The sequence below is a fragment of the Anolis sagrei genome, chromosome 3 (genome assembly GCF_037176765.1).
Source record: "Anolis sagrei isolate rAnoSag1 chromosome 3, rAnoSag1.mat, whole genome shotgun sequence".
Taxonomy (NCBI): Eukaryota; Metazoa; Chordata; class Lepidosauria; order Squamata; family Dactyloidae; genus Anolis; species Anolis sagrei.
Genome location: NC_090023.1, coordinates 255527109 through 255543891, shown reverse-complemented (window position 1 = coordinate 255543891; position 16783 = coordinate 255527109). Strand labels below are relative to the sequence as shown.

The 16783-nt window shown below is 45.1% G+C and overlaps 2 protein-coding genes across 4 annotated transcripts in view; one reads left to right on the top strand and one right to left on the bottom strand.

Annotated features, from left to right (window-relative positions):
- NAALADL2 (N-acetylated alpha-linked acidic dipeptidase like 2) overlaps window positions 1-16783 on the bottom strand; it is a 972343-nt gene that overhangs the window by 181371 nt on the left and 774189 nt on the right. The window lies entirely within an intron of this gene.
- Window positions 6551-12280, top strand: LOC137096519 (uncharacterized). The gene is made up of 2 exons (XM_067466049.1): window positions 6551-7117; window positions 10616-12280. Exons 1-2 carry the CDS (start codon window positions 6553-6555, stop codon window positions 11245-11247), a joined length of 1197 nt encoding a protein of 398 aa, XP_067322150.1. The 5' UTR covers window positions 6551-6552; the 3' UTR covers window positions 11248-12280.

Sequence of the window (16783 nt, the reverse complement as noted above, 5' to 3'; positions counted from 1 at the left end):
TGATACGGCTGACTGTTAATACTGTTTTTATTGTTTTAATTAATGTTCTATTTATTGTTTTAATTGTTGTTATGTTGCTTTGTTATATGTAGTGGCATCAAATTGTTGCAAAATGTAAGCCGTCCTGAGTCCCCCTTTGGGGGTTGCGAAGGCAGGGTAGAAATGCTGGAAATAAATAAATAAATAAACAATCAGATGTACTGAATCTATTCAGGTTTTCTTTTCTTTTATTATATAACGATAGCATTATAATTCGACTATAACAGTGATGATTAATTTCTGTGGAATCCTGGGATTTGTGGTTCACAGTGAGGCACAAGAATTCTCTGGCTAAAAATTCTAAACACCCCTCTTTAAAAATCAAAACACAACATTCCAGAGGTTGTAACCAGGCCTGTAGCGAGGGGGTGGTTTTAGGGGTTCAAACCCTCCCCGAAATGTTTCAGATTTTTTTAAAAAAACCTGGTTTAATCATGAATTTTAACTGGTTAACCAAATCCCCATGCTAAGTCTATGAGATGCAAAAAATTAAGAGTCCCTCCAGAACTGTAAGCACTATCTCAAGCAAATATTGACAATTTATTCACACTGTCATTACTTGCAGCAATAGCCAATGTAGTGAAGCAACCAAGTTGGGTGTGTGTGTATTGAAGGCCAGACTTGGTAGAGGTGGTTGACAGGGGCAGAGCTGCAGGTTATTGAAGGCTGCTCTGCCCCCTGCTGTGCTTTTTGCTTCAGCGTGAGCTAGGAGGCAGGTTTCAACCCCCCCCCCCCCCCCGAAATTTTCAACCCTCCCCGAAATTTTCAACCCCCCCCCCCAAATTTTCACACACACCCCCGCCAAAATTGTCAACCCTCCCCGAAATTTTTTTCTGGCTACAGCCCTGGTTGTAACCATGTCACTCATAGAACTATAACTTTTGGAAACAGGGGGAATGTTTTTCCTTTGTTTTGGAAGATCTAGCTTCAAATTTGCAACTCTCTCTATATTTTGTATGCTGAACAACTAAAATTTAAATGTCTGAGTGCATCGTAGGTTCTTCAAGAGTCCTGCTTCCAAAGGACTCTTGAGAGCACATGGCTATGTCCAGTCTGACTTTGGACTCTATGTGGGGAATCCATGTGAAGAGGAAGTGATACAATCCTCCTTTCCATTCTTTTCCACCTTGAGCCTATGTTACCCCTCTTATTACAACAAGGATGAATAAGATGTGTTCTGTGTAGTGCATGAAGTTTTTGAAACCCCCTTTTGTGTCCTCCAAGGTCTCTTGTTGAATTGGCTGACAAATAGGTCTTCATACCACTACACATAGCACCTAAACCATAGCTGCAAATTGCAATGGCTAAAACCACTGGAAAGCAATGTCTTCCCCCGCCACCTCCCCTGGAAACACTTTTTCCCCTTACAGAATCCACTGGGTGATCTACATTCTTTTGTCAATTATTTATCAATTTTGACATCCCTATATTTTTGCACTGTAAAACAAAGTACTGTATTGATTCTTCTAAAGGCTGATACATGATTGGGACAGCTGTGTTTAGGATTGTGGGTCACAAATTGGGCAGATTTGTTATTAAATATCACTGTCAAATTCTGTAAATTGTCTACACAGATATTGTATCCCTTTCATGAAAAAAAAAATCTTTGCTCCTTGGAACTCATTCATCTTGCCCTCTTGAGCTTTCTCGAATCGTGTTTTTAAACATTTCATAATGCGTGCCTGTTCAGAGATGAGGATTTTTAAAAAAAATTACTCCTACTCAATTCTGTAATACAAGCATGTGGATCATGTTCTCAGAGTGAGCTTCTGCTTTAATGAATCGGAATTGTTTTATATCACATTCCTTGTGCAGTCACTAATAGAGGAAAGTTCATCTTTATTTTTCAGAAATTCTGCAGTTCTTTACTAATAGAATTGGAAACAAATATTTAAAAAATTGAAGCCTAGGCCAAAATAGGAAAATGGGGAAATGAGAAGAATCCTGGAAGGACAGAAATCGTTGTAGTCTTCTGAGAACATATGATAGCAATGGGAGCTCTTTTCAAATAAAATGATATTTTCTGCACTGAAAAATTATTTTATACATAGAAAGGAATTTTTCTATGCAGAAAACCTTTCTGGCAAAAAAATGTCATTTTGTTTAGGAAAACCAATATTTGTCATTTTCACAGAATTAATCCCACTCAAAAGCTGTACACCAGGGAGCAAATTTTTTTACATGATTAAGTCTTACCCATGAGAACAAAATTCATGAAAGTTTACTGCTTCTTCTTTCTTTTTTTATCACTAGATATGACAGTCTAGCTATACAACTTCCAAAAAATAACAAGGAATCAGGGCTGGCTTTTACTTCACCAATCTTATGTGCCACTCTCCAAGACCAAGATCTAAAGTCTAGGAAGCTGGCAGCAAGGCCTTCTGTCTGTTTCTCTCTTTTTTGGTGTGTATGTTATACCTATTTCTCCATGATGAGCAATTGCAGAGTGGGGTAGAGATTACTGGTGCCAGCTTCAGAAGTGCTACAAATCTCTTCTTCCGTGTTGGGAGTGTGTATATGCTGGGATCCCCCTATGCCATTGGGATCTGCCCATGATTTACCTTTTTTGTGCACTGAGTTTTCTCAATTTCTGGTAAACTTCCCACAATACGGAAGCAAAATCTCTGATATATCCAGAAAAATGGTGTGGGGGAATATAATTCAGAACTTCTCCTGCTTGGATGGACCTTTCTCTCCACCCTTGGAAGGGAAGATTTTAAAACAACAACAATGGCAATAGCAACAAAACCCCAACCTTATGATGCCAAATTCCATTAGGGAGTGTTTTCCCTTCATCTTCTTGTATTTCAGAATGCACACAAGTAGATTTAAAGTCATCATATATTGTAAAAGATAGCCACAACAAGAACTCTTAAAATATGTTTGTGTTTCACGTTATTGTTTTCAATTTATACAGCCTCACAATATCATGTTTCTTTGGGGTTTATTTCTGAGTGGACTTGATGGAATTACCTTGTATACCTTAAACACAATTCTTTAAATCTTGTTGCTATTTCTCCCATCCAACACAGATGGACATAGCATGGTCTTCCAGATGTTGTTGGATTAGAATTGTTGGACTGCAGATATATATTTTACCTTGCATAATTGAAACTGGGTTTGTGTTAGATTGCTTCAGTTCCTTTACCTACATGCTGCACCAACATCTCATTATATAGGGTGGTGCATAAATATTCCAATAAATAAACACTCATTAACCAGTTCCAGGATTGCCAGTCGTAAGGGATAATGGGAGGTGCAATTCAGCAAGATATAGAGGCATGCTCAACCTTGCCTTCCACAGTGGGAGGTAGGTGTGTTGAAGAGATTGCAAGTTGAAAAGATAGTGGCAAGCCTGAAGAGATGAAGATATTTGCCTGGTGATTAGGTTAACATCTTGGCATAAGCTATTTAAGCACATTATTGTCAGTGAAAATGCAATACACAGTCAGAAATTTCAGTGACAAGAAGATGGGTTGTTAACATTAATTAATTTGCCATTGCATTTAGCTCATTTTTCAAGCCATTTTTCTCTAGCGTTTGCTACTCAGTCTTCTGATTACTCTAATCCTGCCAGATTTTATCAGGCACACCGTATGGCATTTCTATTTGCTACAGTGAACAAGCCATCTTTTAAAGAATACACTCAAGGAGATCAGCAATGCTAGATGAGTCTGTTCCAATTACATGTTACCACTTGAAATTCCCTTCTTGTCAGCAATCTGGTCTACTTCAACAACAGGCTCTGGTCCCCAAAATATTCAATGGTCATAGAGTACAGGATGCATTATTGCACTACGGCTGTAATATCCATCTGTGCTGCACATTTTAATCAGTTTAATGATAGATTAATCGACTTAAAGCCTCATTGATTAATCACTGAGAGGGTGATTTTAATCATTGTTGGCAAATTTTAATCAGTGAGGTTGAGAGCTATAGGCAGGCTTGATTATATTTTAAGGTTATTTTGCTTTCAGTTGGTCCTTGTGGTCAAACTTTTAAAGAGGGAAGGAGGGAAGGAAGGATAGAAAGAAGGAAGGAAGGATTGAGGACACATTAGTTCTGCAGTTCAGCTTATTGTTTGAACGAATTAAAACCACCAAAGGCAAGCACATCAGAAAGAAAAGATCGGCTTGGGACAAACTGTATTTAATTCCTACTTATAGCTCAAGAGTGACAAGGGCCAGTTGAGACGACGTTAGATCAGTTGACACTATGCTTAATCAATCCTTGTCCTAACCTAGGATATATGGATTGTTTTGTAGTAGCTCAGCTATCTTCTTTCTGGACATCTTTATGCCAACAAAGTCCAACAAATTCCTCGCTTGCCTTGCAGACAGTTTCATGGTCCAGAAGGTAGAAGAGACAACAAGGAGGTCGGCTAATCTTGATCTCATCATAACAAATGCGGAGGACCTGATCAATGCGGTTGAAGTGGTCGGATCCTTAGGAGCAAGTGACCATGTACTCCTGCAATTTGAGGTACAAAGGAAGGCCGAAACTAAGACAAGTCAAACCCGCATTTTGGACTTTAGGAGAGCTGATTTCCGAAAAATGAAGGAAACACTGAGCAGCATTCTGTGGACACAGATACAAAAAGACAAGGGAGGTATGGATGGATGGGAGTTTCTCAAGGGTAAAATACTCAAGGCACTATTGCAAACAATGCCAACAAAGAGGAAAAAATAGGGCAAGTGCAAAGAAGCCAGAATGGATGTCCAAAGAACTTCTAACTGTGATAAGACACAAAAGAGACATGCACAAGAAGTGGAAAAAGGGAGAAATCACCAAAGAAGAATTTAAACAAATAGTCAACTCCAGTAGGGAAAAGGTCCGCAAGGCTAAAGCACAAAATGAGCTCAGGCTTGCCAGGGTCATTAAAAACAATAAGGGACTCTCCACACCAACGCAGTTGGTGGGGAGAGCGATTTGCCCCACCCCCTGAATGGAGAGATTAGGAGGTTCCGTTAGAACCTCCTGGAAGAGGGGCGGGGGCTGGCTTATCACGTGAGCCAGCCCCTTACCTTCAGTCTTGCTTGACTTTTCGAAGAGGCAAGACGTCTTCTAGCTGTGCTCCAGGTCGGTGTGGAGCACTTCGGGAAGGAGGGGGTCTATTCCTCCTTCCACGGCGTTTGGAAAAAAGGGGCTTCAGGCTCGTGTTCGGGACGCTCCAAAGGCGTCCGTTCCGGCTGCAGCCTTGGATCGGGGCTGCTCGGAGCGGGATGGCGAAGGCGCGCCTCAGGGACGCGCGATTGAGGCGTCCGGAGCTTTGGAGGCGGCGCGCGGTGGGACCGCCGGTCGGGCCGCGCTTTGAGAACGGCTCGGCCTCGTTCAGCGGCCCTTAGCCGAAGTTCGGGGTGGCGCAGAGCGCTCGAGGGATGGGCGCGTTCCTTTTGTTGCTGGCGCCATGTTGGACCTTGTTTTTCGGCAGTCGCCGCCATTTTGTTTTTTCGGCCGTTTTCGGCAGTTGCCGCCATTTTGTTTCCCGCCGTTTTCGGCAGCGTTTGGGGTCATGGGCGCCATCTTATTCTATTAATGACACAGTTCGCGCCGGGCCAGGCAGGGTAGAAGGCCTTTGCCTGGTTTTTGAGTGCGTTGGCGCCTGGGGGGTTTAAATGGGAATGTTGTGGGCAATATTGAGCCGGGTCTAAACCCCCCCCCCTCTCGTTCACCACAGGGGAACTAACAGGGGGATCTTACACCACCACACGCACATGAAAGGAGAATAAATGAATGTGCTGCTGCTGGGAGCCTGTGGCGGCAGGCTTTAAACTGCGGGTGGACTTTAGAACCAGTATGCACTCCTAGATTGGAGAAGCAAAGGCACACTCTGGCTTGCCATGTTTTAACATATTGTAGCCATGTTTTTTAACATATTGTAGTTAGGTTAGCTGCTCAAAGTGCAGGATGGGGTGCAGGTACATGTGCCTTTTTTCAACTCTTTGATTCTATGATTTTATTATCCTGCAAGCAGGTTGGGGTGCTGGCACATGTGCTTTTTCCAACCCTTTGATTCTATGATTCTATTATCCAGTAGGCAGGATGGGGTGATGGCACAGGTGCCTTTTACAACTTTTGGATTCTATGCTTCTATTATCCTGTAGGCAGGATGGGGGCAGGCACTTGTGCATTTTCCAACCATTTGATTCTATGATTCTATTATCCTGTAAGCAGGATGGGGTGCTGGCACATTCATGTTTTGTTTTGCCCACTTATTCTCTTAAGCTGTGCTGTTAAGATGCCCCCCCCTTTTTTTCAACATACATTGTTAACCACAGGGTGAATTTGAAATAACAAAAGCAGCTTGGGACAGAACTTTGATGCTTTGGTTAATGAACTTTCCTGGGTCGAGGAGGAAGGGTATAGTGTGTCTCTTCCAACTCTTTGATTCTATGTTAGGGGGTGCTGAGGGGCACTTTCGCATCACGAGAGGGGTGTTGCCATGGGGGCGTTAGCGCTTGGTGTGTGGAGCGGGCTCTCATTGGCATTTTACCCCCCTTCTTATTTTATAGGATGCCATCAAAGAAGAACAGGGGGGGCCCTAAGGGGAAGGGTCCCGCGGAGAAGACGGGTCACAAGCGCCCTTTACGTCCGGATGGGTCGTCGTCGGATGAAGATGGGGTGTCTATGGAAGACTTGGAAGCCCTTCTTCAGCGTGTCAACCAAATAGAACAAAATAGGGGGGTTGGTTTGGGTGGGGCTGGTTCAGGCCCCACTCGCCGGGCTAGTAAGAAACAGTTGTTCAAATCTCTGTTGTCCCGGGTTTCTATTATAGAATCGACCTCAGCCGCGGAGGCGGAAAGGGTGGTCCGGCTTCCTGAACAACTGGCGGTTTCGGGGGCTGCAGGGGGCTCTTCTTTGGAGTCTTCGGCTGTGCAGAACATCACCAGCCCCGAAGGTCATCCGTCTGTGCAGGCTTCGTCTGGCTCCTCAGCGGCTGCTGTGGCCGGACCCAGTCAGCCCACGGCATTGGCCTCCACGTCCAGTGCTGTGGCCGGGTCCACTCAGTCGGTCGGGTCGAGTGTTGCTGCTGTCGATGTAGCAGGGCGCGAGCAGTTGGTGACGGCTGTCCCAGCAGGTACTTCCACCACACTCACATCAGCATGTGCCACACTCACATCAGCATCCACTTCTGCCTCACTCACTTGGCCATGGGGCCAGGGGCGGGCTCAATCGGTGGTGGGAACGCAGTCACATGTTGCAGTTGGGATTCCGTCTGAGGGTGGTTTGGACCCCAAGATAGGTGAAAATAAGGATGATGCCAACACTCAGGTGCTTAAGCCAGTTACTGTCACCTTGGAGGCGGCCAGAACGGGGGAAGCAAACAAATTTGGGGGACTGCAAAATGGCCTCCACAGGCGACACCTACTGTTAGCCTTTCGGGTTTGGGTTCCCATTTGGCATCAAAAACAATGGAAAAGATATTAAGAAATGAATATGTGGATATCTTTTCTTTATACTTTCGGGATATGGATAAGAAAGAGAAGGAGGAGTTAGATGAGGACAGTAAGGAGAAGATCAAGAAGCGCAAGGTTGAGCAGAATTGGGAGAATTGGCTCCCTTGTTTCACAATGTATGCCAATCTGCTTTCTGATGCTGCCCCGGAAAGGGCTACGGCTTTGTGGCAGTATCAGAATATCATTAATAAAGCTTACGTCAGTGGCCCTCCTAACGCTTGGCTGGAATATGATAGGCGGTTTAGAACCGAGGCGGCTTCCCATCCTGACAAGCGTTGGGATTTAATTGATGATCAAATTTGGATTGAGGTGATGAACCCATCTAGGGCTTCTTCTGCTTTGAAGGCAGATAGTGGGCACACTATTCAGAATAAGGCAGGGCTGCCCTTTCGGCAGGGGGCTCCCCAGCAGCAGTCTCAGCGACAAAAGCCTCTATGTTGGGAATTTGTTGCTCAGGGAGCCTGTTCACGTAGGGGATGCCGATATGCCCACTCGTGTGCAATCTGTTATGGCACGCACCCGTCTAGAAATTGCCCTAAAGGGAGAGCTGCGAGAGGGAATCCTAGGGACACCCAATTTGTTAAAAAGCCCTCAGGACAGGCCCCAGTTCCAAAAGGGCCCCAGCCCAGTTAAGTTAGATCAGTTGAAGGTTTGGTTAGATAAGTACCCAAATAGGGGGTCGGCCAAATACCTATGGGAAGGCTTTTCGGAGGGTTTTCGTATTCCGGCGTTAGGTCCCCGGTTTCAAACTTTATCCCCAAATTTGAAATCTGTTATTGGGATGGAGGAGTTAGTTCAGCGTAAAATAGATAAGGAAGTTTTAGAAGGGAGAGTTTTGGGCCCATTTATGGAGCCACCAACGCCGATGTTGCGGGTATCACCTTTGGGGATAGTACCTAAGAAAACCCAGGGGGAATATCGCCTCATTCATCACTTGTCCTATCCCAAGGGCAGGTCGGTGAATGATGCGATTCCCAATGAGCAATGCTCTGTTCATTACGCATCGTTTGATTCGGCCGTGCAGCTAGTTCGTCGGTTTGGGCTTGGGGCAGAGCTGGCTAAATGCGACATTAAGTCGGCATTTCGTTTGCTTCCCGTTCATCCGGCGGATTTTGAGCTGCTGGGGTTTCAATTCGGGGGTTTTTTCTACATGGACAGAGCACTTCCCATGGGGTGCTCCATTTCCTGTGCGGCCTTTGAGCAATTTAGCACCTTTTTGGATTGGGCCGTTAGGACCAAATCCGGAATGTCTGGAGTCACCCATTATTTGGATGATTTCCTTTTTGTGGGGCGTTCCGGGTCGGGTGACTGTAAGAGGTTACTCGAGTCATTCCAGGGGCTGGCACAGGCGTTGGGAGTTCCCTTGGCGGAAGAAAAGACGGAGGGCCCAGCAAAGGTTTTGACTTTTTTGGGGATTGAGTTAGATACGGTTCAGCAATATTCCAGGTTGCCCCCTTGTAAAGTGGCAGACTTGACGGAACGGGTTCAACAGTTTTTGGGCCGTAGAAAGGCCACTTTGAAAGAATTTCAGGAGTTAATTGGCCATTTAAATTTTGCTTGTAGGGTGGTTGCCCCGGGGAGAGCTTTTTTACGTAGGCTTTGTAATGCCATTTCGGGAGTTAAAATGCCCCATCACAGGATTAGGGTTACTCGTTCGGTTAGAGAGGACCTGTCCATTTGGATGGAATTCTTAGTTGGTTTTAATGGGGTTTCATTCTGGAGACAGGAGTTAAGGTTGCAGGATGCTCTTAAAGTGGCATCCGATGCTTCGGGTGCAGTTGGTTTTGGGGTGTTTTTTCAGGGACACTGGTGTGCCGAAGTCTGGCCGGACAGTTGGCACACGCAGGGGATTACAGCGGATTTAACGTTTTTGGAATTTTTTCCCATACTTGTTGCTGTTACAGTATGGGTTGAGGCGTTTGCCAATTCAACTGTTCATTTTTGGTGCGATAACCTCGCCACCGTTCAGGTTATCAACACTTTGACTTCCAAATCTAACAGGGTGATGGGGGCGCTCAGGCAATTTACGTTACACTGCTTGAGGCATAACATCTTGTTCAAAGCCTTTCACATAGCGGGAGTAGACAATTCTTTGGCTGACGCTCTATCTCGTATGCAGATGGAGCGCTTCAGACAACTCGCGCCCAATGCCGAAGTTCATCCACAGCGTATGCCAGGCCATCTTTGGCAGGTTGGAGGGACGAGGCGGTAATGGGTATGGCTTTGGCTTTAGCCCCAAGTTCACGGAAATCTTATCTGAGGGTGGTGGAGGAGTTTCATGATTTTAGACAGTTTTATCAGTTACCGTCTACAGTACCGATTCCTTACGAACATTTGGCGCAATTCTGTGTGTACTCACACAGAAGGGGCCTAGCGCCGCACACTATTAAGTCCCAGCTGTCGGCGTTGGCCTACTGGTCAAAAGCGCAGGGTTTTTCGGATCCCACAAACGATTTCCGCCTCCATAAAATCATTGCGGGTTGGGCACGCCAACGGGGTCCATCGCATGATAAAAGGGAACCTTTGTCTCCCACAATTTTAAAGGGATTGAAGGGAACATGGCCCAGGGTGTGTCAGTCCGAGTATGAGCAGCGGTTATTCCATGCGGCGGCCTTGACGGCCTTTTTCGCTGATCTTAGGATAAGTGAGTTACTTGCCATGTCAAAGAGGGATGTATCTCAGCGGGCATTGGTGTTGTCAGATATAAAACTTACACATGACACCCTCCAAATTTTAGTACGTTCGTCCAAGACGGACCAGCAAGCCAGGGGCGCTATAGTTACATTAGACAGATGCAGCGACCCTGAGCTTTGCCCTGTTTCGGCTATGGCACAGTTCTTTCAAGTCAGGGCTCAGGCGGGAGGATATTTGTTTTGTCATCAGGATTCCACCCCTCTCACAAAATACCAGTTTTGGGCCATCACTGACAGGGCGCTGAAGATGCTGGGGTTGGGTTCTCACAAATTTGGCACTCACTCCTTCCGTATTGGAGCAGCATCTTCGGCAGCGCACTTGGGTTTCAATGAGGAGGCCATCAAATCAATAGGCAGGTGGAAATCGGACGCTTATAGGCGCTATGTTCGCTCGGTACTTGTGTGAGTTTGTTGTTTCTCTTTCAGAGTCTGCCAGGCTGGCGCATAGATGGAGAATCCTTGTTTGTGGGCATAGCTATGTCCACTGGGCGGAGAGATACGCCAGGAACTCATCCTTTGGCCAGCATCTGGGTTGCGCTTCCACTGCATTGGTCGAGTGGAAGGGTGTTCGGGGCCTTCGTTGGGACGGTTTGGTTCCCTTGTTGTTCCAGGACAGGAGCAGGCCCACTCCTGATGTTTTGGTGCTCCATATCGGAGGTAATGATCTTGGCCTGCTGAATGGCAGGGCCTTGTATCTTCAAGCCCGTGCTGACATTTTGAAGATCTGGCAGGCATGGCCCCGGGTTCACATCGCTTGGTCGGCCATCATTCCACGCCTTCGGTGGCCAGGAGGTGGTGATGTCAGGAAGCTCGAGAAGGCCAGAAAGCGTGTGAACCGGGCCATGCGCACGGCTTTAGCACGGGGCAGGGGGTCTTACATCCCACATAAGGACATCACACATGACAAAGCACAGTTTTATCGTTCTGATGGGGTACATTTAACGGATTTGGGTAACGCACAATTTTTAGCTGATTTGCAGTTAGGCATTCAGGAAGTTTTAAGGGGCTTGGTGGGGGATGGGGGCGAAATGGACATTTGCCCCCAATCTGTGGCATAAATAGTTCAGGAAACACTGACATGGAGGTATACACATGGCACCCATTACGGGTGGGGGGCACTGTACAACAAACACTCACCTAGAAGTCATCAAATGGGTGAGGGGACATCCATTGGCCCAGTAAAGAGAGAAGCTGATATCAATAAGCGGACACAGGCTTCTCCAGACTTTTACCTTCAGGTTGCCCGGTTGGGGATCCAGGGCACACTGACATCACACACTCAGTAGCTGGGGACGATGCCTCAGCTTGCCACCAAGTTCCTTGACACTTAGTTTAGTTCAGGTAAAGTTAAATAGGTAAAATTCAATAAAGTTGCCCAATTTGATTCCATACTTTTGTTGTCTGTCTCGTTATTTCAGGGGTTAAGGGGCAAGGGACTCTCCACACCAACGCAGTTGGTGGGGAGAGCGATTTGCCCCACCCCCTGAATGGAGAGATTAGGAGGTTCCGTTAGAACCTCCTGGAAGAGGGGCGGGGGCTGGCTTATCACGTGAGCCAGCCCCTTACCTTCAGTCTTGCTTGACTTTTCGCCCGCCACTCCCGCCCATTGACAGTATAATTTGGGTTGCCCGTTGGAGCCGGGTAGGAATTTTTTGCCTCTCATGTTCTGGGGGGTTTTTTCGCCTACCCTATACTGTTATTAGGGGCTAGATGGAGTGGTTTGGTTAACTAGGCCAGCATAAATAGTTCAGGAAACACTGACATGGAGGTATACACATGGCACCCATTACGGGTGGGGGGCACTGTACAACAAACACTCACCTAGAAGTCATCAAATGGGTGAAGGGACATCCATTGGCCCAGTAAAGAGAGAAGCTGATATCAATAAGCGGACACAGGCTTCTCCAGACTTTTACCTTCAGGTTGCCCGGTTGGGGATCCAGGGCACACTGACATCACACACTCAGTAGCTGGGGACGATGCCTCAGCTTGCCACCAAGTTCCTTGACACTTAGTTTAGTTCAGGTAAAGTTAAATAGGTAACATTCAATAAAGTTGCCCAATTTGATTCCATACTTTTGTTGTCTGTCTCGTTATTTCAGGGGTTAAGGGGCAAAAGGGCTTCTTTTCTTATGTCAGAAGAAAAAGGAGGTGATAGAGCCTCTTCAAGGAGAAGATAGGGCAATGCTGACAGGGGACAGGGAAAAGGCAGAACTGTTTAATGCCTTCTTTGCCCCAGTCTTCTCACAAAAAGAAAGTCATCTTCAACCTCAGCAAGATGGAGTGAATGAGGGGTTAGAGGACATCCAACCCCAAATTGGGAAACAAGTCATCCAGGAATATCTGACTGCTCTAAATGAGTTCAAGTCCCCAGGGCCCGATCAACTACACCCAAGAGTATTGAAGGAACTAGCAGAAGTCATTTTGGAACCATTGGCAATCATATTTGAGAGTTCTTGGAGAACTGGAGAAGTTCCAGCAGATTGGAGGAAGGCCAATGTGGTCCCAATCTTCAAGAAGGGAAAAAAGGATGACAATTACTGTCCGGTCAGCCTCACGTCGATACCAGGCAAGATTCTGGAAAAGATTGTTAAGGAAGTGGTCTGCAAATACTTAGAAACAAATGTGGTCATCACTAATAGTCAACATGAATTTATCAAAAACAGACATTCCAGACTAATCTGATCTCTTTCCTTTGTAGAAAACTTGGTTAAGAGTAAATAAGCTCTTCCTAAACCATAGGTGGAAATCTCTTTTCTTGTAATTTAAAACCATTGGTCCATGTTCTAGTCTGTGGAACAGCATAAACAATATTGCTCAATCTTCTACATGACATCCTTTTAAATATCTATGGAACTATTACTGACGTCAAGCTGGACATTATTAATAGCTGCCCTGAGTTCCTCTTCAGAGGTCGGGAATAGGAAGGAATATAGTTACAAGCTGGGTAGATGCGGGGAATGCCGTGGATGTAGCGTACCTGGACTTCAGTAAGGCCTTCGACAAGATCCCCCATGACCTTCTGACAAACAAACTAGTCCAATGTGGGCTAGGCAAAACTACGGTGAGGTGGATCTGTAATTGGTTAAATGGACGAACCCAGAGGGTGCTCACCAATGCTTCCTCTTCATCCTGGAAAGAAGTGACGAGTGGAGTGCCGCAGGGTTCCGTCCTGGGCCGGTTCCTGTTCAACATCTTTATTAATGACTTAGATGAAGGGCTAGAAGGCAGGATCATCAAGTTTGCAGATGACACTAAATTGGGAGGGATAGCCAATACTCCAGAGGACAGGAGCAGGATTCAAAATGATCTTGACAGATTAGAGAGTTGGGCCAAAACTAACAAAATGAAGTTCAACAGTGACAAATGCAAAATACTCCACTTAGGCAAAAAAACAAAATGCAAAGATACAGAATGGGGGACGCCTGGCTCGAGAGCAGTATGTGTAAAAAAGATCTTGGTGTCCTCATGGACAACAAGTTAAACATGAGCCAACAATGTGATGTGGTGGCAAAAAAGCCAGTGGGATTTTGGCCTGCGTCAATAGGAGCATAGTGTCTGTCTAGATCTAGGGAAATAATGCTACCCCTCTATTCCGCCTTGGTCAGACCACACCTGGAATACTGTGTCCAATTCTGGGCACCACAATTCAAGAGTGATATTGACAAGCTGGAATGTGTCCAGAGGAGGGCGACTAAAATGATCAATGGTCTGGAGAAGAAACCCTATGAGGAGTGGCTTAAGGAGCTGGGCATGTTTAGCCTGAGGAAGAGAAGGCTGAGGAGATATGATAGCCATGTATAAATATGTGAGATGAAGTCACAGGGAGGAGGGAGCAAGCTTGTTTTCTGCTTCCTTGGAGACTAGGACGTGGAACAATGGCTTCAAACTACAAGAGAGGAGATTCCATCTGAACATGAGGAAGAACTTCCTGACTGTGAGAGCCGTTCAGCAATGGAACTCTTTGCCTCGGAGTGTGGTGGAAGCTCCTTGTTTGGAAGCTTTTAAACAGAGGTTGGATGGCCATCTGTCAGGGGTGATTTGAATGCAATATTCCTGCTTCTTGGCAGGTGGTTTGACTGGATGGCCCATGAGGTCTCTTCCTACTCTATGATTCTATCTATGAATGAGGCTGTATCAATAGATCTCAGCCAGAAGAGCAGTTCTCCTAGCAGACTGGCAACAGTAGATCTTTTTATCAGGCGTACACAACCTATGGCCCTCCAGTAAGATTGGGTCTTGGGCCATGAAATATACATAGGAGCATTTTAAAAGATCTGTTTAAGCATACAATCAGGCCTCGATATCCATGGATTATGAATCCATGGATTCTCCCATCCATAGCTTAAACATTTTTTTTATCCAAGAAAGTAAGCTTAATTTTGGCATTTTATATAGATGACACCATTTTACTACAACATTGTATAGAATGGGAGTCAAACATACAATGGTTTTTTTATATTCACAAAAGGGGTGTCTGTCCTGGAACCAAACACTGGTAGATTCCAAGGGCCTGCTGTACATTGGAATATAGCAACATGTTTCTGACTAATTAGCACCAAGATCTATAGAAGTCACCCATTCCCCCCCACCCCCAGATTTTCACTGATGATGCTTTCAGTGGAAGAAGTAGATGGATATTTGTGGGGGCTGATGCTGAAATACATCAGTCTCAAAGGTGGAGATGGACCTGCATTCCTACCCTTCCTGTGCTGTGTAGGTAAGGAATGTAAAGATCTTCAGAAGGATGGTCTTTTGCAGATTTAACAAGCAATCCTATCTACTCAGAGGTCAATCCCATTGAATTTAACAGGGTTTACTCTTGAGTAAATACAAAATCGTACTTCTATTTTGTGTGCACAATTTTATGAAACACATAACTGCTTTGAAGGAATGATATAACAGGATATAAATTATATGATTGTTCTGCTTTTCAAGAGTTAAAATTATAAGCATAAACTTGCTCAACAAACGTTCAGCCTTGTTTCTTATCTTTGGTTTTAAAAAAGTACTGCTTACAAGTAACAAGATAAAGTATTTTATAATCTAGAAAATGAATTACCAATATCAACATGGGATATTTAAAATTTTATAATGTAATTATGTAGTGCTGAGCAGTATTTTTATTAAATAGCATCATCCCTCATGTAAGCAATATTGATATATTCATGACACTGGAGCACAGGATCAATAGTACTTGTATCTCAATGCTTAACTGCTTAGTTCAAGTTTTATTGGACTAAGTATAAGAATATAAATGGCTCTCTAAAAATATAAAGCTGAGAATTACTGCTTAACTTTGGTTATAGGAATGGTCTGACATTTTAGTTGAAAGCATATTTAGACAGAAGTAAAGAATGGCAGAGAAAAAAATATCCGGAAGGTTCTTAACAAGTTCTAATACTGAAGGAGAAATTTAGTAGAGAATATACTTTTAGTGACTACACTAGAGTGAACAAAGTATGACCTGTGGACCCTTGAGACTTCCCAGACCCTACCACTGCAATACCCATGAAGGAAAAGAAGCAGTGTTTGGCCCTTCTGTCCCTTCATGGGGATTGCAGTGGTGGAGGAGGATTGCTGCTGAAGGGGTGCTCTGGTGCTCTGGAAGTCAATTTGAAGCCTAAGCACAAGATCAGTGAAAGCCTTATAACAGTTGGATAGTTGTTTTGATCACTTAGCAGTATTAACCCAGTGGCCATTTGGAGGCCTTAGCACATGACTTGTTAGTGCCATTGAGATGGTCAAACTCTGCCTGGACACAGTGGGCAACAAGAAGTCCAGGAGGTCTAAATGGCAGCTGGTGAGAAGGCAAACAGTAACATTATGGGTTTGGGGTTTCAGCAGTTCAGTCAAGAGGCTCAGCTGAGCACTGACAACCAAATAAGTCAAGATGTCATGGTTGTCAGTATTCTACAGACTGGCCACCTGTTCAGGCAAAAGTTGTGCAACAGGTAAGTCAGGACAAGGCTCTCAACATGGTGCAGCAAGTTAATCAGTGTGGTTGTAATGTTAATTCACAACATGGCCATGGGGCAAGACCTTCCTGGGCTGTGAGGAAGGGCTTCCAGGGCTATGCTGAACTTATGTACTCACAGTCAATTAGGAGTTAAGCAACCCACCACAGGTAGTGCTGCCAGCTCTCCAAATTCATGCCCAGGTTGCTCTTGCTGTGTAAATTCTGTAGTTCCTTCGCTGGGGGGGGGGGGGGTCAGATATGAACACACAAGCTTTTCAGCTGGTGATTGCCCAACCTCAAGAAATGATGCAGGACATGGGGACCCAACAATGTGCAGGGGCAGCCTATTCCTCTGGTGGATTTGAATATGGAACTTAGGGATCACATTACTTTAAACACCATTGATAAGATATGGAGAGGAGAGTCCGTGAATTTTTTTTCACTGCTTTACAGGGAAGTTGAGAAAACCAACTGGGAAAAGCTGGATGACAGGGAACTGGATAATGTGAAGAGAAGGAAGATTGGCCAGGATATGGTGCACTGGCTTTCAGAGTTTACCATATATATAGTTAAAGTCCAACTTGGGAGGCATATGCCTTGACCAAATATCTGGACATTATTCAGAGCATTTATGA

Bases quoted from the DNA above. Each gene is read 5' to 3' on its own strand.
- LOC137096519 (XM_067466049.1), top strand. From the start codon at position 6,553: ATGCCATCAAAGAAGAACAGGGGGGGCCCTAAGGGGAAGGGTCCCGCG. The intron at 7,118-10,615 runs GTACTTCCACCA...TTTCTCTTTCAG, and splicing joins GGTGACGGCTGTCCCAGCAG to AGTCTGCCAGGCTGGCGCAT.